At 35.7% G+C, this 26,110-nt stretch overlaps 1 protein-coding gene across 1 annotated transcript in view; it reads right to left on the reverse strand.

The window, feature by feature from the left end:
* The window catches only part of LRRIQ3 (leucine rich repeats and IQ motif containing 3), an 89,310-nt gene that overhangs the window by 9,041 nt on the left and 54,159 nt on the right, over window positions 1-26,110 (reverse strand). The window contains exon 6 of the mRNA XM_040987247.1: window positions 9,644-9,779. Coding sequence (XP_040843181.1) covers window positions 9,644-9,779 — 136 coding nt within the window. The remainder of the gene's footprint in view (window positions 1-9,643; window positions 9,780-26,110) is intronic.

A 26,110-nucleotide genomic window follows, 5' to 3' on the forward strand; every position in this document is an offset into this window, starting at 1 on the left:
CTACATCAAACTAGGAAATGTCTGTACAGTAAAGCATCTCATCAACAAAGTAAGGAAGCAACAAACAGAACAGGGAGAAAGTCTTTGCACACTACGCAACAGATAGGAACTAACATTCAGGATTTACAAGAGACTCAGATGCTTAACAGCAGCAAAAAAAAAAACAACCTTGTGAAGAAATGGACAAGGGAAATGAACAGAATTTTACAAAAGAACAAATACAAAGGAATAATAAACATATGAGAAAGTCCTAACACAACTGAAAATCATTCTGCTTTACGACTCAGCTATTCCACTTTTGGGGATACCTCCAAAGAAAATGAAATCTGCATATGTAAAAGTGACATATAATCCTATATTTACAGCAATCTTCAATAGTGAAGACAGAAACATCCCAGATGCCTGTTCAAAGATGAATGGGTAAAGAATCTGTGTTGTATTTACTCCATGGAATAATACTCAGCCCTTAAAACAGACAAACAAACTTGAAACTCCACCCTTTGCAAGTAAATGATTCCAACTAGAAACCATCATGCTCAGTAAAATAAGCCACTCCCAAAAGAATAAATATTATATGTTTTATCTGATATATAGTAACTTCCATGCAAAATATATATGTATGTGTGTAAGAAAGAGAGAGAGAATGAATTACATTTTTTTGTTCATTCCAAAAGGTCTCCAATTTTATCATGGCCAGGATCCAGGGTCTGTGTCAAATCCGGGAGGTTGAAACTGAAACTAGATCTACCATGGAAGTGGCAGGCTCCCAACCACCTGAGTCGTCACTTGCCCCCACAGCGTCTGCATGAATGGGAAGCTAAGCTGGAGCTAGGAATCCAAGCACATTGATGTACGGTGCAGATATCTTTAAAGTGTTTCAAATAATATAGAATATTATAAAGAACAGTTTAATAGAATAACATTTAACAACAATTTTTTAAACAATTTTGCCATATTTGCTTCATATGATAAACACACATATATGCATATATACATATATATATTTGTCTGTACATACATATTCATACAGGTTTTTTTGTTGTTGTTTTACTTTGTTTTAAAGGCATAAAAAGGCATAGAAAGAGAAGAGTGGGGAGTGAGAGGGAGAGCTTCCATCCACTGGTTCATTCTCCAAATGATGTGATCTGAAACCAGGATCCAGCAGCTTTTACAATACCTTAAATATGGATGCCTTGGGTGATCTTGGTAATCTCCTCTGCTTTCCACTGCCCTTAACAAGGGGCAGGGACAAGAGCCCATGAACTATGTGATGCTGGTGCCATAGGCAGAGGATCGTCTAGCCACATCACCATTCTGGCCCCAGACTATTTGCCTTTTACAGGAAGAATTAAAAGCCTAATTTTTGGATATGATTTAGAACATACAGATAATATGAATCACATTCTGTATGAACTATTTCATTATTTTTTTTTCTTTCTTCTGAATACTCTACTGTCTACTTTCCTTACAACATGTTTGCCTTGCTTATCTTATGCCGTAATCCTGTTAATGGAATTAAGAATTTTTATTGGATTTTAGTGCAACAATAAGTGCGAAAACTGACAATCTTTGGCAAGGAGGTTTCAAAGTGAACTTTACATGCACATAAGTGCAAGGTCAATATGCGTAAGAGTTGTTGAATTAATGGGGGCTTTTGTGTTATTCCTCTACTTATAACACAAGCATAAAGCACAAAGCCCATGGATACTCAAGTTACAATCCATGAGATACAAGTGTGATCTGTTGTAGAAGTTGTTTCAATGTGATCTGTAGTGGCTCAACATACTGAAAAAAATTTAACCTCGAATTTTACCAAGAAATATTTGTACTTTTGAACTATGTAAGTGTAAATATAAGCAAAATAAAAAGGTGTATATATATGTGTGTGCATCTTCTTAATCACTTGTGATTATATTTTACTATATATGGATGAAATAGCGATTTTTCTCCTGTTATTTGTATTTGTAGCCTTTGTTTGTATTCCTGCTAAACTGAGGTCTTTGCTTTTTCCTTGTTAAGTTTCTTATTGTATAAAGTATTAAGCCTTTTTAGTAGTATAAATCTAAACTATGTCATTTCAAAGAAAAAACAAAAGAAAGGGAGAAAGAGGAGGATGGGACAGAAGGAAAGTATTTGGAGCATGATGCCACTGTGTTTTTAGAATGGTTTTTATAATTATACCTACAAATTGCATTGAGTTTATTAAATACCAATTGAATTAAAACAAAAAATATTTAAAAAAATAACAACCTTTGTTAACTCTTTGTTAATATTTTTGCAACTCCTCACTTAGTAAATATCTACAAAGTCAGGCCTACTCCAAAAATCATACTGGTCCTCCTTAAATTCAGCAAAAAGTAAAAATGCAAATAACAGTAACAGATACATTTCTCAATCACTACTTTCACCCCAACTTTCGTTTTCAGTTTTTTCAAAAGATCAACTATGCAGAGACCCAAAGACATTGTGAAGCTTCAGTGTTAGCGATAACGGTAGCCAGAACAGCTGCACTCTATTTGTTTACCCCGTCAAATAATATTGAGTAAACAACTAATTACACCAATTTTATATGTAAAAATAAGAACATCAAGATAGAAATAAATATTAGTTTCTAGAACCTTCAGAAATTGTATATAGTGAATAATAACATATATTTAGGATACTTAATTGTTCCTTGTAGTACTAAAGCTAATAAATTATTTCTATTTCATTTCTATTGTAATTCATTCTTTTGTGTTAATTATTCTCTATTTATTTACTTTTAGGCAATTTTTCTAGGTCCTAGGCATATCTTAAAATAAATGCTAGATGAAACAATCTCCCCAAACATCATTTCAACTAAGAATTTTAAGCATTTATCTAAAAATCTTAAATTTATTTTGCATTATTTAAATTTAGGATCAGAAGTCTTTTCCATATAAGAAAAACAAGCCTGATTTTAGAATTCTCCATTCCTTTATTTTGTTTCTCAGCCCATTTACTTTCCCCAGCTATTGGTTTTTCTGCCAAATATTATCAAACATCAGCAGTATACAGAATCTGTAGTCTTTTCATACAAATTCTTTCTTGCCCTCCAAGTTATTGCAAGAAAATCCTTTATTGCCAGCAAATTTGGATTCCCATCTTTTTACTCTGATATTCATTTTCTCAATTTCTATGACAGATTAATAGATGAAACCATAGTTTCTTAGGTGTTTCTGTTTTGTTACTAATTTCTGTATTTATCAACAAAACTAATCCAATTTTCATCACAGGGAAATGCTGAAATGTCAATAGCTTAGTATAGTGACAATTTATTTCTCATTGTATAATCTTGTGCATAAGGAGAAGCTTGTGACCCTGTTAATGGAACATATGGCTTCTACAAAAATAGGAAAATAAGATGATCCACTCCAATTGCCTCAACTTTGTTGAGCAGAAAGATTGGAAGTTAGGTTATGTATGGTAGCACATGATTACCTAGCAGTGACACAGTTACAAAGCAAACCCAAATGTATCTTATTTGAATTTTACCTTATCTGTCCATACTCTTGATAGTAAAGATACTAAAATATAATAAAAGCAATTTTAACTAATGTACTTGTAAAAACAATGTCCATTTTGCTGCTTGCTTTTAAATCAAGTAGCAAAGATTTGCACTTTTACATATATGAATATATTTTGGAGGTGTTCATATGCATTGACTTAATTGATGTTATTCCATTTCCTGGGCTAAATTCATTAATTTCAGTAAATAAGTTAGAATAATAGAACATTTTAAAAATTACTAAGATTAAAATCATTGAGATATGATAAACTGGATGAATCTGGAAGGAAAAAGTAGGAGGCAGAAAATGTTACGTGTTTCAATGGAAACCATAAAATCTACTTGACAGTCTTCTATTCAGAATCATAAGTGGAAATGGAGCAAGACAGAGTATGTAATGGAGGCAAAATAATCAAACTCTAAAAATCTGATTACAGGCACTTTGGTATATTGAGTCCTCAAATAATTAACCCTTTGACCTTCCATTCTGCATAGAAAATAGTCATCCTCAGAAATACACTCTATGTAGCAAACAGCGCTTTCTCTAAAGGGTTTGAATTTATTTTCCACATTTCTGTCTGAAATATATTAGGCATTCTGTAGCAACTGTAGAGCATTGACCCAATTTCTAAAATAACATTAATACAACTCAGAATTTTAGGGATTCAGTATCAATTTGAAATGTCATATATTTTTATATAAACCAAAAATTTGCATGCTGGATTCTCAATTAAAAAGTCTCTTATAACAAAAGATAGACCAGATAGTCATGAATAATAATATTACTTTAACATGTCTATTTTACCGTCATAATTAATTTTTATAAATAAAGTCTAAATTACTGTGTTACTCAATAAAATAAAAAACTATAAAGAATTAGCTGCAAGTTAAATTGAAGATAAAAACTGCCCTTAATTACATGCCAAATAACTAATAAAACAGGAATTTTGGATAATATTTTAAAAAACAATTGGAGGCTAGAAGTCATGTACTAAGCAACTAACTGCTTCATTGATTAATATAAATAAGACAATGCAATATTCATCATTCCTTACACCTGACAGGCAGATAGAGAAGGATATATAACTTTATATGCTTATAATAATCACACCAAAATCTGTGATACCATCTATTTACTATTATGTAAGCTGCATGTGTATAGTTTCCTTTGCTCTGTTTTCCACTGAGCTTTGAATGTCTTTATTTGATGAAAGTTTTTACATAGTAATAATACATAGTAAAATAAGTTTGAATGTAATAAAATATTTTTAATTATCAAAACTTTCAGTAGGAGCTGGTAGGGGATGAAGAAAGGTTCAAGCAGCTACTGTTTTATCCAGTTCTTTCTTTCTTTCTACCTTCCTCCTCTCCCCTCCCTTCCCCTCCCCTCTCCTCCCCTCCCCTCTCCTCTCCTCTCCTCTCCTCTCCTCTCCTCTCCTTTCTTTCATTTCTCAGATGAATTCTTTGAGGAAAGGAAAAAAAGAGGTAGATGCATGATTGGACTCTCAGTGCTCACTGGAACTCCAGGGGGAAATAATCTAATGATATTTTGTGAAAGAATCTTCATCTAGTGAATGTTCTTAGCATGATGGTCCTTGGCTAAATGGTAGTTAACATTAAATAGACCCAGAGTCTATGAGGTACGTTGCCTGAAGAATGCCATTTTTCTTACACAACAAAATGACTGGACAGTAGAAGCAGTTCTTGATGTAAATACACTGGCATCTGTGTGAAGTAAAATGAATTTCACTGGAGAACTGTTTTTCAGAAAAGACTTCCATGCTTTTGAGAAGAGGAACTGGACAACGAATCATGATTTCCCAAATTTTGTCCTACTTTTATTGAGTTTCTTGATACCCTTGAAATTATTAGCGATGTTTGAAAACAGGATAATAGCACTCCTAGCGTAAGGTTGTTTTGACAACTCAATCATGCAAAACTGTTGTATAGATGAGAAACCTGGAATTTCACAAAGCTTGGTATCAGAGTGGTGCAGTGGCACAGCATGGCAATCCTCTCCTCTTTTTTTCCAGCAACGGATGTAAACACTGTTCTTGACCCAGCTGTTCCACTACCAGTGCAGTTCCCTGCCCTGGAAAAGCAGCTGAGGATGGCCCAAGTCCTTGAGACCCCGTGTCCATGTAGAAGATGAATAAGAGGCTCCTGACTTTCAACTTCAGCTCAGCTCTGATCTGGCCTTTGTGGCCAAATGAAGAGTGAGCAACAAATGGAAGACCTTTACTCTCTCTCTTTCCTTCTCTGTGTAATCACCCTTTCAAATATATAAACAAATAAATCTTTTAAAAAATACTAACCACATAATAAAAGCAGACTTCAAAAAGTTCATTGAAAGTGAATTTAAAAGGTATATATTTTACTGCAAAAAACGGAAATCCATCCATAACTTTTGATAACACACATTTCACACAAACTTTATACAATCACTTGATTATTTGAGAAGCAGAGGAATAGTGGGACAGACATCTAAGGAGAGGTCTCAAATTCACTGATTTGGTTGCCAATGCCCACAATGGGTGAAGAAGGCCGGGCTGATGTTGATAGCAGAGAACTTTGGATCTCTCACATGGGTGGCAAAAATCCAAATGTTTGAACTGTCAGCACTGACTCCTAAGGTCTGCATTGGTGGGAGGCTTGAATCCAGGGTCAGAACCAGGCTTTAACCCCAGGCATCCTAAAATGGGAAGAAAGCATCTAAACTGATACCTTAACCAAATGGGCAATTGTCTACCACTCTTTTTCACTCTGAACTTTGGATGTAATTTCATATACTATCCAAATTAGAATGCGCTCAATTCTTCCATGGCACTGTTTTACACCAAGATAACAACTGAGAATTTCCATAGTAAAACTGGAATATGTGAGCATGGTAGCAATAGCAACAAGTCCTTCCATCTTTAATGTATTTATCTATCTAAAACATACTTTAAAATAAAAATACCTTTTGCCAGATTTAAACACCTGGATGGGAAAGTGAACAAGAAATATCGTCTCTGATACAACAGTTGTATTTCTAACACAAGAATATGAAAGTATTGTGCAATATGTAATTATTACTTCCTTCTTAAGCATTAGTAACACATTATTCTATTATTCATAGTATGATTATATGCATTATATTTACATAAGTGGCATTTAATTATAATATCTTAAATTTAGAATTATAGGTTGAAATAAGGAGGGTGAAATAGCATAAGGACATATTTAAACAGACAAGAATCATTAGCCAGAGTGAAGCAGGGAAGGTACGTTTCAGGTTCCACCCAAAATGGGCCTGGGTAGCCTCAAGACCTAGCGGCCAGCTGATTCAGAATAGCACCAGTGGCACATCAGGTGCCATTGCGTACAGTGGGGTAAAGGCTTTCAGACTGGAGGGACAACGGTGAGCTGTGCCTGCACTGAGGTGGGAGTGAACTCACTTACAATATGGTGCCCTGCACTGGTCTTACAGAGAAAATAATACTGACTTTGGCATCTTATGACTCAAGATAGGTCTTGATGGCCCTCAGACCTGACAGCCTGTGGATTTAGTATATACGTATATTGCTGATTATGGTTAGTGGTGTAGCAAGCCTGTGATTATAGAGTAGAATGAACTTATATTTTTTGAAAACATAACAAAAGAAGGAGGAAGCAATATTGAGAGGGAAGAAGGGGGGAAATATAGTTATCTTATACTTATACCTATAAGATACATGACATTTGTTCTCTTTATGTTGATAAACATTTTTAAAATATATGGAAGCAATATTTTAATAACAATAAATAAAAATGACTATGGTGTACATGATTCCTGATGATCATGCAATTTGGCTTTTCAGACAGTAGGTAGGACATATCTACATATTGATTTAAGATCATTTAAGGACGTTATATATAAGAATGAAGACCCTTCCAAGGTTTCATTAGAGATAAGAGAAATAAAACACAATTATCATCCAAAAAATTGTATCTGCCAAGGGAAAATTTGTCAAAGAGGTAACCATGAGTGTACAGGCCACAATCGTGTTCCTGCAGGTAAAATTACCATGTATGGGTGCTGGTTCCCGTCCCAGCTGCTCCCCTTACAAACCAGTGCCAAGATGATGGCCTAAGAAAAGTAACAAAAAATACCCCAAGTATTTGACTGCTACTGATAACACAGGAGACGCAGATGCTCCTGGATTCGAACATCAGCCTGGTCCTACCCTGGTATTTGTCACTTGGACAGTGAATCAACGGATGCTAGGTCCTCTTTGTTTCTTATTGCTAAGACAAAAGCAATTTAAAAATCTAATTTAAAACGAGTTTTCCACAGGCAAAGATGGATGTACCTGCAGATAAACATAAAAAGGTGAACAGTTACAGTGATATATTCTTGGAAAATTAAACACATTTAGAACATTTATTTAAAATTGCTTTGTATTATACCACCAAATAGGTGTGAATTATTTGTGGAGAGTAAGAAGCCTTGATTTAAAATGAACGGCTTAAGCAAGATTATCTTTCCTTTCTTTCTTTTTTTATTATGTTGGTATATGTGAAGCTAGTGGTGTTCTGAAAAGAATCCAATGTTTTCAAATAAGTTCCCAACAAAAAATAGCTTAAGAAAACCAATGCATTCCTAATTTGTTATTCCACTATGAGAAATTTGTATAGTCATAGTATTTAAAACATTCAATATTATTTAATCCCCCAAATAATGATGACACAGCCTTTCCGGGGGAACAAAGGAAGGAATACGTAAATGTATTTGTTAAAGGAGAATCAATTAAATCTCTATTTTTTCCCTGTGGAAACTTATAGATATTATCTGATCTTAAAAAACTTCCAGCAATGAATATGCCATTTAGGCAATATAAAACTAAATAACAAAATAGTTTGTTAAAATTACTGAGTTACATTGCCTTGGAGGGGCATTGTGGCATGTGAGTTAAGCTGCCACTTGTAGTGCCAACATACCACGTAGGTGCTGACGACAATCTAGGTTTCTCCCCTTTGAATGCAGCTACTTGGTAATACACCAAATTCTTGAGATGCCCAGCCTGAAGCTGGCCTGAGTTCTTGAGACCTGCTCTCAGTGTGAAGATCCAGAACAAGCTCCACACTCATGCTCCCTTGGCTGTGGTGACAATTTGTGATCAGTGGAGAGAAGGCCTCTTTGTCTCTCTGTCTTTGTTTCTCTAACTTTGGCTTTCAAATAAATAAAAATATATCTGCTGTTAAACAAAATATACATTAGAATAGTAGGAACATTGACAGAGTAAGTTTGGGATGTGAAATTATTTTTTTTTCTTTTAATCCTTCTTGGTTTATAAGTATGAGAGGACAAAATTTTATAAAAATAAAATGATGTAGAGCTTAAAAATGTAGAAATTAAATAAAAATAAGATTACACACAAGAAATAACAAGGTAACTGGCAAATGAATATCTGATAATTTAAGCAGTTCATATGAAGAGAACAGTCACTAAGCAGGAAAACATCATCCTGGAGTTTATCAGAAAAGCTTTTTTGAATAATTAACGGGTAGAAAAATTCCTACAATGCTGATAAGATCATCTCTGATTTTACAATAATGACCTTACAATCCTTCTGTGAAAGAGACAGAAAAGATATTTATCTCATCTGATAAAAATCTTATCAGAAAAACAATGTTGAAATAAGACAGTGCACCTTTATCAAATTTTTATTAACAGGCTAGCATATATGTATATATATGTGTGTGTGTGTGTGTGTGTGTATGCGTAAACAAACAGCTATGTTTGAGGCTGAAAGAGATTTAATATTTAACTTAATTTATAACAACTATTGAAGATTTCACAATTCACTCGGAGGTCCAATGCTGATACCAAGAATAACAAGGAATCAGTTCAAAACAACTCCTGCCACCACATGTTGCTCATAATTCCAAATTTCTACTCAAAGTATCATTTTTTTGTATCCATAAAACAACTTTCTGAATAGATATTTGTAGAAAATATCAAATAAAATATCGATGCCTTGTCTAGAAGTCAAAAAAATTCCATGGAATTTCATATGTAACTAAAAATCTGCATACCACCTCCCAATTACTTCATATAATCTTCATCAAAACACATTTATTAAACAGAAAATTTACATAACTCACCTCGTTGAACAAGATGTCTTGGCTTTTTTAATTTCAAGGCAATATCTTTTTTTAATGCATACAAAAATGGGGAAACAAGTTCTCTGTGTTCACTCGACCATTTTGAAAATACAGAAGAATCCATATTCTGTGAAAACAACATGAAAGTGATAATATCTCATATATTTTAGAGTTCCCACAAGTATTATGCATTGATTTTTAGTATTAAGAAAAAAACAGCAACATGAATCTGTGTGGTAGACAGAGCTAACAAAACTTGAATAGCCCTCTATAACATATGCTTTTTAAAAACTTACATCTTTATGTGTAATATTTCTATGTATGCATTGAGAGCAGTATAATTCAGTAAATATGTAAAATACATAATGATCAAATTAGCATGATTAGCATTCATATAGGCTCAAATAGTATTATTGTATGCAATTTTGATAAATTATTCTTTAAGAATTAATGACATACGATGAAACATCTTCCACAACGCTGTAAGTGAGACTAAGGAAAAAGTGGTTGATACTAGAATTTCATGAGTAAATGAAAAAGTGCAAGGAAAATAAGAAATAAAATATGATACCATATAATGCTCCCCAGAAAGCCTGAAGGAAGATTCACAGCAAGAAAGCCATAGACAAAGTAATTGCACATAACACTAAAAAGCAATAGCAAAGGAACAAAGGGAATGACAATAACAAGAGGGAAAAAAGGGAGAGGGGACCAGAGTTCTTACAGTTTTTAAACTACAAATCAATGTGCTACCTATGGCAGGAATAACAAGTCAAATATTAAGAAGGAGCTTCATCGGTGAACAGGGGCAGTGCAAACTCAAACTGTATGATGACTGTAAACTGGTTAAGGATGTTTTAATATTCTCCATTGTCTCCTTTTGACTTCACAGTTCATCTAGGACTGTTATTGAGGTTTCTCCAATTCATCAGGTGTTCAGGTGTTTTTTTGTGTTTTATTATCTTTTACTGAATCTGCATGGCTTCTGTGCTCAATCTTTCCCTGTGATTTAAGACAATCACCATCATACCGCACACACCATGCCTGCATTTGAGTCAGTAATTTAGAGAAAGAAGAAATTAACAAAAGGGGGCATTTCATACATCATAAGTGGCTTTCACAGAATTTCGTTACTTAAATGTTCTCAATATTGTGTCATACTTTGATAATATATTTAATTTACATTGCAATTACTCTTGTCACTCTTTTTTTTTTAAAGATTTATTTTTATTATGTTTTTATTGGAAAGGCGGATATACAGAGAGGAGAGACAGAGAGGAAGATCTTCCGTCCGATGATTCACTCCCCAAGTGAGCGCAACGGGTCGATGCTATGCCGATCCGAAGCCAGGAGCCTCTTCCGGGTCTCCCACGCGGGTGCAGGTTCCCAAAGCTTTGGGCCGTCCTTGACTGCTTTCCCAGGCCACAGGCAGGGAGCTGGAAGGGAAGCGGGGCTGCCGGGATTAGAACCGGCGCCCATATGGGATCCCGGGTGTGCAAGGCGAGGACCTTAACCACTTGCGCCACCGTGCCGGGCCCTACTCTTGTCACTCTTAACAAGCACTTTACATATATAAAGAAAAATGCGAGATAATAGTTGCTAATTACATGTATTTCTATCGAAGATAGTGATTTTATCATGTAAAAACTAAAATGAAATTATCTTGTGTACGACCTGATTAGTGAAACTAATTAATGCGGAAGAGATCCGTGACAGTGCTAAATGGTCGTGCTGTCACCTGTTCTTGTCCCCTATCCTCCCAACAATAAGGAAACTAAAAAGTAATCTCAGGTACACAACCTTTATCAAAAGTCATGTAATATATAGATTCATGAAACTTAAATGGCCAGAAAGTAAATGTAAATTCAACTCATTTCAAAAATCTCTTTTTTAGTTTTCCCCTTAACCGATTCCAATGCATCTACCTGACATTATACTTAATTACTTTAAAATAATTGTCCCTTTCCTGTTTTTAGAACAGAATGTATTACAAAGGGCACAAATGTGACAGTGGAGTAAATCTATTAGAAGAAGTTTGAAATGAACTATTGTACATGCTTCCAAAGAAAAGGGAACAGGTCTTGGAGACTGAAGACTAGCGATTATGTAATAAATGTTACATTCATACAAGTAGAAAATATTTTAAGTTGCCTTAAAAGCAGATTACATGAGATATGACGGTATTACAAAGTTTTCAGACAGTGAAATCAAATGATAAATTTACTTCAGTGCAATTATTCTTTCTAAAGATTTACTTTATTTTATTGGAAAGTCAGATATACAGAGAGGAGCAGAGACAAAGAGAAAGATTTTCTGTCCGACAATTCACTCCCTAAGTAACCACAACAACTGGTGCTGCGCCCATGCAAAGCCAGGATCTAGGAACTTTTTTCTGGGTCTCCCACATGGGTGCAGGGTCCCAAGGCTTTTGAGCTGTCCTTGACTTCTTTCCCAGGCCACAAGCAAGAAGCTGGATTGGAAGTGGAGCTGCTGGGTCTAGAACCGGCATCCATATGACATCCAGGCACATTCAAGGTGAGGACTTGAGCCACTAGGCCATGGCGCCAGGCCTGGCGCAATTATTTTTAAAGCCATGCATAGTTTCTCAAACTAAGAACTTCCCAAAAACTTTTAAAAACTATTTGCCTTTGATTTTCAAAAGTTTTGCACCAAATAAATGTAATTATTTTAAATTTATTTTTTCACAAACTTTGAACTACTCACAACTTCCTTTTTATTAATTGATTACAATAAACTGTTTCAAATATCTTTGGTATTATAAACCTATATTCAGCAGTGTTTGATAAAATCCTTCATTATTTAAAAATACAGCTGATTTTGGCAATTCTAACTCACTTTCTCTTAAAATCTGTTCCCTGCTATCAAGCTTCTCTGTTAGTTCTCTTGTTAGTTCTCTGTTAGTTCTCAATCACATATATCTCCTACTAAAGTCTGTGATCATCTTGCCTTTTATAAAACATATTTACATTTCTCAAAACCTAAATATTATCCTGTGTCATTTTTACTTTAAGTCTCTGCTGGCCATTCAAGTTATGTAATACTACCAGAAGCCACAAATCTCAACCAGTTATGGTACCTGATAGCTTCAGATTCATCTCATACTTTTCATAACTTTGTGCATTTTTCTCATGCCTAATTGAATTTCATTCACTCCTCTGACCACATCCCAGCAAAACAAGCTAACGTATGACTCAACTCCTTGTGATAGTTCCTCCACGTGGATCGCTTTTCTTCCAAAACTTTAGATGAATAACTCCTCTTTATCAATTATTCCTTTAATCTCAGGAAAACTTTTAACAACCTTGCAGAAAATAATTGGGCTCTCATTGTTCTCTCTGTCAACACACTGTTAAACACTGAAAAAATTGTATCAAGGAATACCAAAAGGGATGGGTGAAGGAAGATTCTTGGTCAAACGTAATGCAACAGGTGTCTCCATTCTCTGGCGAAAGTAAAGTAGCCAAGCAATAATTTTAGGGGCCAGTATTGTGGTGGAATGGGTAAAAGTGCAGGATGCCAGCTGGCATGCCACTTAAAATCCTGGACATTCTATTTCCTATCCAGCTCCCTGCCAATAAAAGAGGAAAATCAATGAAGATAGGGTAGCTGTTGCAGCCCCGTCAGACACATGGGAGCTTGGATGAAGCTCCTGTCTTCTGGCCTTGGCTGTTACAGTAATCTTAGGAGTGAACAAACAGGTGGAAGCTTTCCTTCTGTCTCCTCCCTCCCTCCCTGTTTCTGCAACTCTGACTTTCAAATAAATCAATAAATAAAATCTTTTTTAAAAAGAAACAGTTTGAAAGGAATGTAGAGATTGTGTTTTTCACATGCCTTAAATGCACTAATTCCTTCAGCACTTTATTTTATTCATGAATGTTTAAGTTACTCCAAATTTTTCATTCAAAAACTTCTTCTCAAGAAATGATTATTTGTCATTTAAAAGCTAAGGGATGGATGACAGTAGTAATAAAAAAAATCTATCTTCCTTATAGACCAGAAATTTATGTTCAATCATTCTATCATGGAACCTCAAGGTACATTTTCAATCCTTTCTGGTTTGAGGTTAACAAACTTGTTTCCTGAGTGTTAGTTAAGATTATTACTATGTTTTCATATTATTATGTTAATAAGTGGCTCCTACAATACTCACATTCTGATATACCAAGGGTCTGTTATGAGGATCATTCTATAATCACAGGCAAATCTCCATCCCCAGCTTTGTCTCACCAGGATTTAATTTTTCTTTTTTTTTGTTCCTAGGCAGGCATCTTGCTTTAAAAGTGCTAATGCAGAACTTTAGTTTTCCAGATAATACTAAAGGGAATAACTAAACGGAGTAGTACACCCAAATGCAAACTAAAATAGTTGTGATATTTTTTGGAACGAAAATCATTTGCTGTAACAGTTGGATGCACAGCCTGCCATTAACTTAATGAGCAAGGCTTTCCATACAGGGTCAATAGTAAATGCATAGCAATTAGGAAAGGTGGTTAGAAGAGTGGGTTAAATATTAGTTGGCACTTAGTCTCTGCTTTTGAGAGTAAAGGTTGGCTAATAGGAAAAAGCATGAAGAAACGAATACACTTTTTATAAACAGTGTTAGAAGAGTTACTATTTATACTAATAATAGTTTAAAAGGATAACCTGTAAGTGATGACAGGTTTAACTATTTGAAAATACTGCTCCTACATGACATTTGATGCCAATATTATTTTCTTTTGGTGAACCTTTGTTACATGGGGAATAGAATTCCCAAAGGATAACCTGGGCAAATTCACACAGGAGACACATAATGTATATAAAATAAAGTGACATTTTGGTTCTATTGAGAAGATAGCAGTGTAAAGATGATGGTGTGTAAATATGGTTTGCTGCAATTGTCCAGACTAAGGATAAATAGGGGGGAAAGAATCATAGAACAATATTGCTCCTTCAATTGAAAAATGGTAAATCCAGCACTTGTCATTGACAAAAAGGAAGGTTCCATGTTAATTACCCAGGCATAGTTTTTGCCAAACAACAATGTACGCTTGCTAATAGCATTTATAGAACCCAGTAAAATAGATACTCTAATTTTAGTATCTATTGACATTTTAGAGAAAGTTATAATTTCAAGTTGACAGGAAACAATGCCAATTTAGAACAACAGTTGCCAGTTTTTGGAAGAACTAAGAGGCATGAAGAAATTTACAAGACTTGGTTTTCTTTGGAAAATCTCTCCAGTTATGTTGTGACAGATGTATCCCACAGTGACTGGTTGGGTTGGGTTAGACTGACCCTCTTCCATTACTGAGGACCCAGGTGCTGGCAACTAAGCCCCATGAAAAGAGGAACCGGTCCTGAGAGCGGAGTCCCAGGAAAAAGGGAACCAGTTTCCAAAAAATTAAACTTTAACTACAGCAGAGCTTACCTTGGCTTGAACCGGCCTATTGTACACACTGCAACTCTCCCTAGTGTAAATAACCTCTCTGAGGACTGAGGATTTGGTTTAATTATTGTAACAACTTTATATCACTTTGATTAGATTCTCCAAACCCTATTTGTATGATCAACTAAGAAATAACACAGATGTCTCTCCATCAGCGGATGACTGGATGCAACTAGAGATGATTATACTTAGTGAAATCAATGAATCCCCAAAATATAAATAGCATGATTCTCTAGTTTATGACAACTAATATGTAGAAAACAAAATAGTAATGTGTGCCAGTGAAATTGACATTGTGAGATTTGATCCTTGTTTTTAGATTTTATCAATACTCCTGGAGAACACTGGCTTTATATTTCCTACTTACTGATTTCTTTATTAGTGGAGGATCAAGCTCATAATCACAAAGGAAACAAAGCATGTCATGGTAAAGAAAAATGAGAAAGGAGATGGGAGAGCGTTGGTAGGGTTGGAAAGAAGAAGAGAGTAGAAGGAACCCTTACATTGGTAAGGCTGTATAATAAGAAAATGAAATCTATTTCTTTTATGTAAATAGAAATAAATAAAAACTGAGAAAAATGATCAACTGATTTGACAACTATGAATTGACGGCCCATTATAGATATGGCACAATGCCAAACGTAGGCGCAACATTATTACTTGTTACTTAAATATGCACTTCTGAAAACATTTTAAAATATAATATTAATTTTCTTTTAAGATGTAGAAAATATAAGTGGGATCACAACATGAAAACTTTTAAAAACAGTACAAAGCATATGCTAATTGCTAAAGTAAATCCTATTAAAATTTACATTTTTTAAACCTCAAGATTTAGCTTAACTTTTTTAGAAAGTTTTCAAATAGCAAATGTAATAGTTTCACATGAAAAGACAGTGTATATGAGAACCAAATGAGTTAATATTGCTTAAGTAACTTCAAGTGAAATGAATATACAGAATAATGGAAAAATATAACCTGAGTTTAAAAAAAAGCGCAAATGTTAGGGAAAGTCATTTTTCAATAAAATACATAGGTCAGAAGTCTATATTGTTAGGCATATTTTGAACAAGGAGAAATGAAAAATAAAGGATGGTAACATTGTTCCAATGGTTATGTTATTCTTCTTTAACCTAAACACCTTACCCAAATCTAACATTTTCGAATTCATATATTTGAAATTTGAGTTTGAATATGAGGAGTGGTTTATCTTTTACATAAAGAAAGCACTTAGATAAGTTAGCTTGATTATTAAATTCTCAATTATATTGGCAAAATAAGCATATTAAAACCTACTTGAATATGTTTTATAAAAGCACAATATACACTCAATCTGACTCAATACAATTATTCATAATATTAAAATTTAGGTTTTGCACTCATGCAATTGGAATAATATACTCCTTTAAAAATTCTGAGCATTTGTAAATGTTCTTTTACATGATTTTTAAATAAGACTGATTAATCTTTCCCTGTAACTCTGCCTTTCATTAAAAATAAATCAATATTTTAAAAAAAGAATGCTTCAAATGCAGTATAATTTTGCCCCCTCCCAACTTCATACCTTTGTAAAATATATGTCAAGTAATGACAAGTAATGTCAAGTAAACTTTGATTTAAAAATGCATGATATGGGCCCGGCGCGGTGGCGCAAGTGGTTAAGTCCTCGCCTTGCACGCCCGGGATCCCATATGGGCGCCGGTTCTAATCCCGGCAGCCCCGCTTCCCTTCCAGCTCCCTGCTTGTGGCCTGGGAAAGCAGTCGAGGACGGCCCAAAGCTTTGGGACCCTGCACCCGCGTGGGAGACCCGGAAGAGGCTCCTGGCTTCGGATCGGCGTAGTATCGACCCGTTGCGCTCACTTGGGGAGTGAATCATCGGATGGAAGATCTTCCTCTCTGTCTCTCCTCTCTGTATATCCGCCTTTCCAATAACAAAATAATAAAAATAAATCTTTAAAAAAAAAAAAATGCATGATATAACAATGGGTTACACACATGCGCACACACACACACACACACACACACACACACACACATCTATACTTGAATTCTTGTATCTACAAACATTACCATTTCTGCATACCCCTGAGGCTTCATCAAGGGTTATCACTGATCTTGAGTTTACAACCTGGAAGTTGGACAGCCCCATAGCAAATTTCATTCTAACTTCACAGTGTTTTTTGTCACATTTTTACTAAAAACATTGGGCCTACCGCTTTCATCAGAAATCTTCAGCCAAAGTACTAAACATAGAGAATCAAAATGCCTATAAGTGGATAAAGTGACTCAAAATTGTAGTTGCCAAAACTTTTCAAGATACATGTGTATCATTTTAGGTTCTCAAGCTATTAAATTCACCATTTTTTGAGATCTTGTTTATTATATTAAATAGAGGTTTAAGACTTCCTAGGTGAATACAATCAGACAAACACATGCGTAGTTGTATTATCTTGAAAACTAAAGATAAACAAAGAACAGTAATATGAAGCAATAGTTAACATTTTCCTTTCATGTGCTGAATAAATTTAGTTTGAGAAAACTGAGTGCCACTGATGTATATGTGGGTTATAAAACACCAAATCCTTATCATCCAATTTATAGACCAAAATTGTAATCTCTTTCACCTTGACTAAATAAAACTTCATTATTAGCAAATGGTGAAGAATGGCTCTTTTATTGATTTTGTTATCTTTTTAAGCCAAGAATGTACAGCTTTCTTACATTACCAGTCTACAAAGCAATCTTAATGATGGTATATTTCATTCAATTTAACAACTGTAATTTCGGATCTTCTGTACGGAGGTAAATTATTTCATAATCCTTTCTTGAAAGTTTCAACTTGCTAAAATTTCTAGCCATGGACAAACTGCTAAGTGTACTTCATTTTCCAACTTTACACTTATCTTGTGTGTACAGCTGATATCCCTAGTGTCCAATGAGAAATGGGTTTTCATCATGTTGTCCGGGGAATGATGTGTACAATTCCTTTTGACACTGATGACAGGTGAATACATACATCCAGCCCACTTCAGTGAAAATTGACCCATAATTTTTGTTTACCCTGAGGAAAAATACAGTAATAAAGTTTAAGAATGAGGGAAATATATACAGTGAAATTCTTGAGGTATACCATTAGTTAGTGACAGTCAGCAAACACTACATTTTGTCTTCAAGAGAGACAGCTCAAGGTTTGCTTTTAACTGTTCATAGGTACTTTTAGGTGCTTTAAAGTGTAATGATTGACTCAAAATGACAGGAAAAAACATAGAACGTGAATTTTTCAACTTCAAGGTTCCTAAAAATTCAAAATTAAAGGTATGTTTCAAATCATTTGTCTATTAAGATTTTTCTAATACGTTGTATGCCTTCTGTATAAATATTTGGTGGTTCAGAATAGTTTCCACATAATGACTAAGTACCAGCCTCAAGAACATGTTGCTTTTGTATTAAACTCTAAAAGTATCTCTGAAACAATATTTTCTACGCTACATCAGTATCCTAAGAATTGAGATGACTGTCACTCTGTCTACTGAATGAGAAGTGCCACTGCACCAAGTAGTTTCAAGGAATATGTGATGAAATGTGCAGATGGTCCAACAAACATATTCTTTTTAACGTTAAAGATTTATTAATTTAAAAGGCACTCAGGTAAAAGTAGGGGTCGAGAAAACAGAGAGAAAAGAGGAGGAAGAGAAGGAGAGAGAAACAGAGTTCTTCCATTTTTCATTCATTTGCCAAATACCTACAATGACTGGGACTGGACCCCAACAGAGCCAGAGCCTCAAAAGTCATCCTGATCTACATGATTGCCGGCAAGTGGGCACATAGGCCATCTTCCACCTGTCTCTCAGGTACACTATTGGAGTTGATAAGAAGCCGAAGAGCCAGAATTGGAAATGTCACTCATATGATAGGCCAGAATCACTGGCAGTGGTTTAGCCTGTCGTGCCATAAAGCATCTACCAAAATATTTTTATATCAATTAATAGCCCATAATATGTTAAACATTATTTTGCGAAAGAGATTACTTTTTTTAAGATTTATTTTATTTTTTATTGGAAAGTCTGATACACAGAGACGAGAAGAAACATAGAGGAAGATCTTTTGTCCATTGATTCAATCCCCAAGTGGTCACAATGGCTAGGGCTGAGCCAATCTAAAGCCAAGAGCCAGGAACCTCCTCCAAGTCTCCCATGCTGGTGCACAGTCCCAAGGCTTTGGGCCGTGCTCAAATGCTTTCTCAGGCCACTGGCAGGGAGCTGGATAGGAACTAATGCCCATATGGGATCCCGCCATGTGCACAGTTGGAGTTTAACTGCTAGGCTATGGCGCCAGGGCCCAATATGATTTTTTTCAAGTCTTCTAATATTATCCCTGACATTTCAAAACCAACAAATTACAATGATTACAGAGTTTGCATTTAATGTTGAAAGATTTATTTTATGTGACAACACTAGCAAAATCTTGGTTTATTTACACATCTCATCACATCCTTTTTCGTTTTTTACACCCTCCTTTGTTCCATTCCTCCCCACTCTTTTCCCCTATATTATTTTTTTTAAAGATTTATTTTTTATTGTTTTTTTTTATTGGAAAGGCAGATATACAGAGAGGAGAGACAGAGAGGAAGATCTTCCGTCCGATGATTCACCCCCCAAGTGAGCGCAACGGCCGATGCTATGCTGATCCGAAGCCAGGAGCCTCTTCCAGGTCTCCCACGTGGATGCAGAGTCCCAAAGCCTTGGGCCGTCCTCGACTGCTTTCCCGGGCCACAGGCAGGGAGCTGGAAGGGAAGCAGGGCTGCTGGGATTAGAACTGGCGCCCATATGGGATCCCGGGCGTGCAAGGTGAGGACCTTAACCACTGTGCCACCACGCTGGGCCCTTCCCCTATATTATTACAATTATATAGACTTGGGAGAGAATCAAGATGGCAGAATAGGGTGAGGATACATTTAAATGGACAGAGAAAGATTTAATCAGGATGAAGCAGAGAGAACACATTCCAGGAAATAGGAAAGGACAGAACAGCAGCAGAGGGGTACCTGGAAACTGACAGACACAGGAAAGCAGCAACACAATGTTGTGATGTTGCAGTGACTAGTACTCCAGCAACATTCAGCTAACAGCAATCTGAACTCCACCAGCAGCCGGAACTCCACCAGCAATCAAGTGGGAAAGACTTTCACTGGGAATATGGGAGGTGAACCCAAAGAACCGTCTATCCTTCTGGTCCATTTGATTTGACCAAGAGCAGAGACAGAGCAGTAGATCCCAGATGGGCAATGCGAGAACAGGGTGGATTTCACAGCCTAGTTAGATCCCTAGGGTCGAATTGGGCGCCATTTAGTGTAAGAACGCAAAGGCAAGGGAAAGGACTGAGCATATGCTGAGCTGGGGGTGAACTCATTTCTGACTCAGTCAACTGCATCAACGTGGCATTCTGCAGAATCCACCCAAGACAGCTCTGGATAGCCACCAGACCTGACAACTCTTTACTGTATCTTGACAATAGGATTCTGGACTCTCTGCCATTGTCCATGCCCGCAATGATGGACATATGATTTTGTATGAGGAACTATATTTTAGTAATGATATAGAGGAACTAGGTGGTTGGGGAGGGGAAATTCGGCAGGGATAAGTGATATACCAGGAGGCTATGGAACTGTATCATAAAATGATAATTATAATAATAAAATATAAAATTTTAAAAAATTGTATAGTCTTCAACAGCCATCACAACACTCTTATTGTGCTATTTACGTTTTATTTTTGCCCTGTATCTTATAACTATCTCCTTTCAATTATTTCATTTTTTTCTTTCTTAAGGTTTATGTTTTTGTGTGTGTGTAAGTGAAAGAATTTTTTGTGAGAATGAGAGATGTATGGAGAGTTCTTCCATTCACTGTAAATGGCTGCAGTGGCCAGAGCTGAGCTGATTCAAAGCTGGGAACCAGGATACTCTTCTGCAACTCCCATGTGGATGTCAGTTTGTGTCCCAGCTGGTCCACTTCTGATGCGGCTCTCTGCCTATCACTTGGGAGAGCTGAGGAGGATGGCCGGAGGCATTGGGCACCTGCACTCACTAATCCTCTTGGTATCATCGCTTGCCGTCAGAGGATTAGTGTTCTATGCAGCAGGCTAACCACAATTAAATTTCCATTTCTCTTCCAACTCACAATGAAAAATCTCATTGGTAGTTAAATATTGTTAGATATTATCTTCTTCATAGCCTAGTAAATGGATATTTCAGAAATGATATTAAATACCTGAGTTACAAATTATAAGCAACACAATAAAGATGTTGGACTATATTGTTTCTGAATGTAACAGACGGTATTTCAAACAGTCTTTGAGTGCCTCTTATATGTTAATCACTGTGGTAGGTATAGGATGATAAAAACAAACAGTACAACTTTCCATGGGGGGCTTATTTTATTAAAGGCATTCATATAAAACTGCCGTATATATAAAGCAGACATTATGCATAAATTTAAATAGTTACAACATTAATCTCAGTAACATTATTTAAATTTAGTCAGATACATCAATTTCCCCTAATACTAAAATATCAAATAGGAAGAAGTCTTTATTCTGTATTATATCAGGGATTTTTTTGTTTACTTCTCAAGCAAAGTGAGAAACAGAGAAGGAGGCACAATCAGGGAATGATCACATATTTAAATAAATGGAAGAAAAGACTAGAAGCCAGAAAAAAAAAAAAATGTCAGCCCCGGAGCCAAGAACTTCAAATGGTGAGTATTGGAAGAGGATAATTGATGAAAGAAGGCAATATGCTGCAAAGGTGGCCAACTAGAGAAGACACATTGTATCAGCTTTTATTTGTTGGATTCTTCTCAAAAAAGAATTTGCTAGAATAGCTGGCCAGCTTTTTATAAGAGCTAAGATGAAATATATTTAATTTTTACATAACTTCACTCTGATACTGGAGTCTGTCACATCTCTCACAATATGCGGCCATGCTCACCTTCAGAGGAAAAGGCCACTGCTAGAAATAAGGTTTTATTTCTGTGCTTATCGTCTCCTTCCTCCATCTTGCTAAATGTGCAACACCCAGATGCCTTCACATTCAAATTCTAGGACCTATTTTAGGAGAAAATTATACCTCTCCAAGCTCAATAGTTAACTGCTCCCTATTATTTCACCCTTGCTTGTACTATAATAAATAATATTCACAACTATTTTTTTCTATCATTATGAGCCTTCACCACATTTCCTGCCTCTGTAATGCTTTCACCTTCCTTCCAATTTAACATTTGTTTAACCAATTTCCAAATATACATTGTAACAATACACTCTTTAGTCCAAGCTTCTTTCTTTTTTTTAATATCTTTTTTTTAATCTATTTTTATTGTAAAGTCAGATAGATAGAAAAAGCAGAAGAGATAGAGAAGAAGATCTTCCATCTGATGATTCACTCCCCTAGTGAATGCAATGGCGGTTGCTGCACAAGTTCAAAGCCAGGAGCCAGGAGATCTTCTGGGTCTCCCACATGGGTGCAGGGTTCCAAGGCTTTGGGCTGTCTTCGACTGCTTTCCCAGGCCACAAGCAGGGAGCTAGATGGGAAGCGGGGCTTCCAGTATTAGAACCAATGCCTAATATAGGATCCTGGCACATACAAGGCAAGGACTTTAGCCATTAGGCCACTGCGCCAAACCCCAAGTTTCTTTCTTGAGCTAATTCTTTACCCAGTATTTGGGCTCTGCTGTATGATAACAAACTTCTATATTAGCCTTACTAAATTTCAATGATGCTAGATTTCCATTTGGTCCACTCTTTCTCTTCATATAGTAAACAGAGTTTGCAGTACTCATGAAAGATGATTCTGCCAATGGAAATGACTGCTTTGCCACTGTCTGATGCTACCCAGAAGCATGTTGTCTCTTGCACTGCCCAAGTAGCTAAACTGAAATCCTTTCTTTGTCTAATCTATTTTGCTTTAGAGTGTCTATGAATTGCAAACTAAAGTATGTGCTTATATTCCAATTTAGGTGAAGGGAATACTTATTTGAAAGCATCTTGGATAAACATGAAACATGAGCGTAGATTATGCTTAATTCAAACAATGTAAATACAGAGCAAGTAGGCAAAACCATACAGGAGTTGAGGAGAATGGTGAAGAGACTCAACTAGCTGTATTGTTCTGTTCATAAAAATAAGCCAAAGAAAACTGAAACAATAAACTTAGATAATCTGTAAGCGTGGCAGAAAATTATGCCTTTGTTTTGAGAGAATATGTGAGAAAATATACAGGCTTAAATGGCAGGATTTATCTTCTCATTGTGATAGAAGCTGAAGCATAACTTTCAGGATTTGGCTGATTTGAATTCTGAGGGCTCATGTTAATCACTTGTGGATAGTTGCTCTAGCCATTACTTCTTGTGGTCTTTCCTCAGCATGCCTGCATGGGGAAGGGAAAGCTGAGCTTTAGTGTTCTTTTGATAAGGATGCTGATGCAATCACTTAGGACCCCATGCTTGGAGCCTCAATCAACTTTATAGTTACTTTCTTAGAAACCTCATCCCCAAATATAGCCACACGAAGAAACTGTGATTTGAACCTATGGAGGATCTGGGGGCAGGGTTGGAGAAGGAACATGAATATTAAGTCCATGATGTGCTTTAAGGCCTTGTGGATTTTGATTAGCATTCTAGAAATGAACTAAGTTTTAGAGTGGGTATGATGTGATACAAACCCCACTAACCTAATGGACGGACTGATGAGACAGAAACTTGGCAAGGAAACAGCAGAGCTCACACAGGCAATGGAACAAGAGAACCTATCTGCAGAAGCTATCTACAGAACCTGTGTTCTACAGATAAAAATATACATTTTAAGAGATACATGGAACCTTCTCCAGGATTGGTCATAGTATATGGTATATGGAAACAGTTAAAAATGCTCATAATAGGGGCCTGGCGAGGTGGCGCAAGTGGTTAAGGTCCTCGCCTTGCACGCCCGGGATCCCATATGGGTGCCGGTTCTATCCCAGTGCCCTCGCTTCCCTTCCAGCTCCCTGCCTGTGGCCTGGGAAAGCAGTCGAGGACGGCCCAAGGCTTTGGGACCCTGCACCCGCGTGGGAGACCCAGAAGAGGCTCCTGGCTTCGGATCGGCATAGCATCGGCCGTTGTGCTCACTTGGGGAGTGAATCATCGGACGGAAGATCTTCCTCTCTGTCTCTCCTCTCTGTATATCCGCCTTTCCAATAAAAAAATAATAAAAATAAATCTTAAAAAAAATGCTCATAATAATTCCACTCTTTGACCTCAATGAAAAATATACCATAATGCTTAGAGAAAATGAGAAGTCCAAAAGGTAACTATATTTCTTAACATGCTATTGTGACATGCACAATTAATGTATATATATATTACTAGGATGTTGCATGGCAGCTGGGGAGGACGTCTCATAAAGTAACACACTTTCTCTGTCCCATTATTTATTATCCCTGGTCATTACTGGATCTGGTAAAGCCATAAAGAACATGAAACAACCTTGAAAACACAGGGCATTTATGGTGGAGATGAGGACTATAAAATAAAGGAGAACATTATGCTCTAGAGTTGTGATAATATCTATATACTGTCAATCTCCTAATTTCTTAAATTTTTCAATGTATTTATTTGTTTATATCTATCTTTCAACTTGAATGTCAGAATGAGAGTGAAACAGGGGCTGGGAGAGAGGGAAATGAATGAGAGTCACTTGCTGGTTCAGTCCTCAAAGATCCACAGCACTTACACCAGAGCAGGCCATATCCACGAGCATGTAAATTCATCCTGGTCTCTGAAATGAGTAGCTGAGGCCCAAGCACTTGAGCTATCATGACTCACAGGATATATTAGCAAGATTTTAGGTTGTCAGAACTCAAATCAGAACTCTAATATGAGAAATGGCTGGTACACCATAATACTTGCCAAAATGCTCCTGACTTTTATGCTTAGGTGAAAGAAAATTCTGTCTTGTGTAAGACATTGGTATTCAGAAGGATTATTTCCAATCTCAGTTAATACACTCTGTTCCTTCTGTTTGTTTCATATATGAGAAAAATCTGTTTTTAACATATATCATTGTGGATTTATTTTAAGGAGTATGTGTTATAACTTTGCTTATATTATAAAATTGCACTAAATAAGTCTCATAAGCAATTCACATTATACTTAGGAATTCTAGCTAATGACTACTGAGAGGTTTGCACAAAACATTCCTAAGAGTTTTGCTATTATTCAGCTGCATTTGAAAAGAAAAAATGCAATTATTTCTGATTTAATAGGTATACAACAGAGGGTCTCTTTTTAATTTTTAAAGATTTGTTGAAAGTCAGAGTTTCAAATATATCTAAACCTATCTGTCTGACCCACAAAGACACATAGAAACTAAAAGTGAATGGATAAGAAAGAATATTGCTTCCTTTATCTCTCAATAGATAATTTTTATATTCTTCAGATAGTTTAGGTATCTACATGCTACTATCTTCCAGAAATGTTAATACTCAAGATATCCAGCTCCTTACTTGAGACTCATTAATTGATGACTGGTAGGCTAAACTGAACTTGAATTTGTATACTTTATATTTCATATGTCATAAAAACTAATATCTTCTCAGACTTTCTTAATTCTTTCCTATCTCTGACACTTTCCAGCATGTAACTCATTTATTTCCCCATCTTCATTCTCTAAAGCTTATTGCAATACTAAGGGCACTAATAATATTCACTAGTTATTTGAAATGACATATTATTCATCATTGGCAAACTGCATAATAATTGCAAATGAAAAATATTTTAAATATGTAACAATATTACTACAAAGATTGCTTAGTTGCATTTAAAATACAAGATCACATCCCACAAACTCCTTACTTCACAAAACAGATACACTGATGAACACGTAAAAAGAATTATGTATATTGTTTCAACACTTCGATAATAAAATATGATCAATCCAACATTTTCTTAAGTATTATGTAGAATGTATCCTTCTATAATC

This window comes from Ochotona curzoniae, unplaced genomic scaffold (assembly GCF_017591425.1).
Source record: "Ochotona curzoniae isolate NIBS_2020 unplaced genomic scaffold, NIBS_Ocur_1.0 contig_4612, whole genome shotgun sequence".
Lineage (NCBI taxonomy): Eukaryota > Metazoa > Chordata > Mammalia > Lagomorpha > Ochotonidae > Ochotona > Ochotona curzoniae.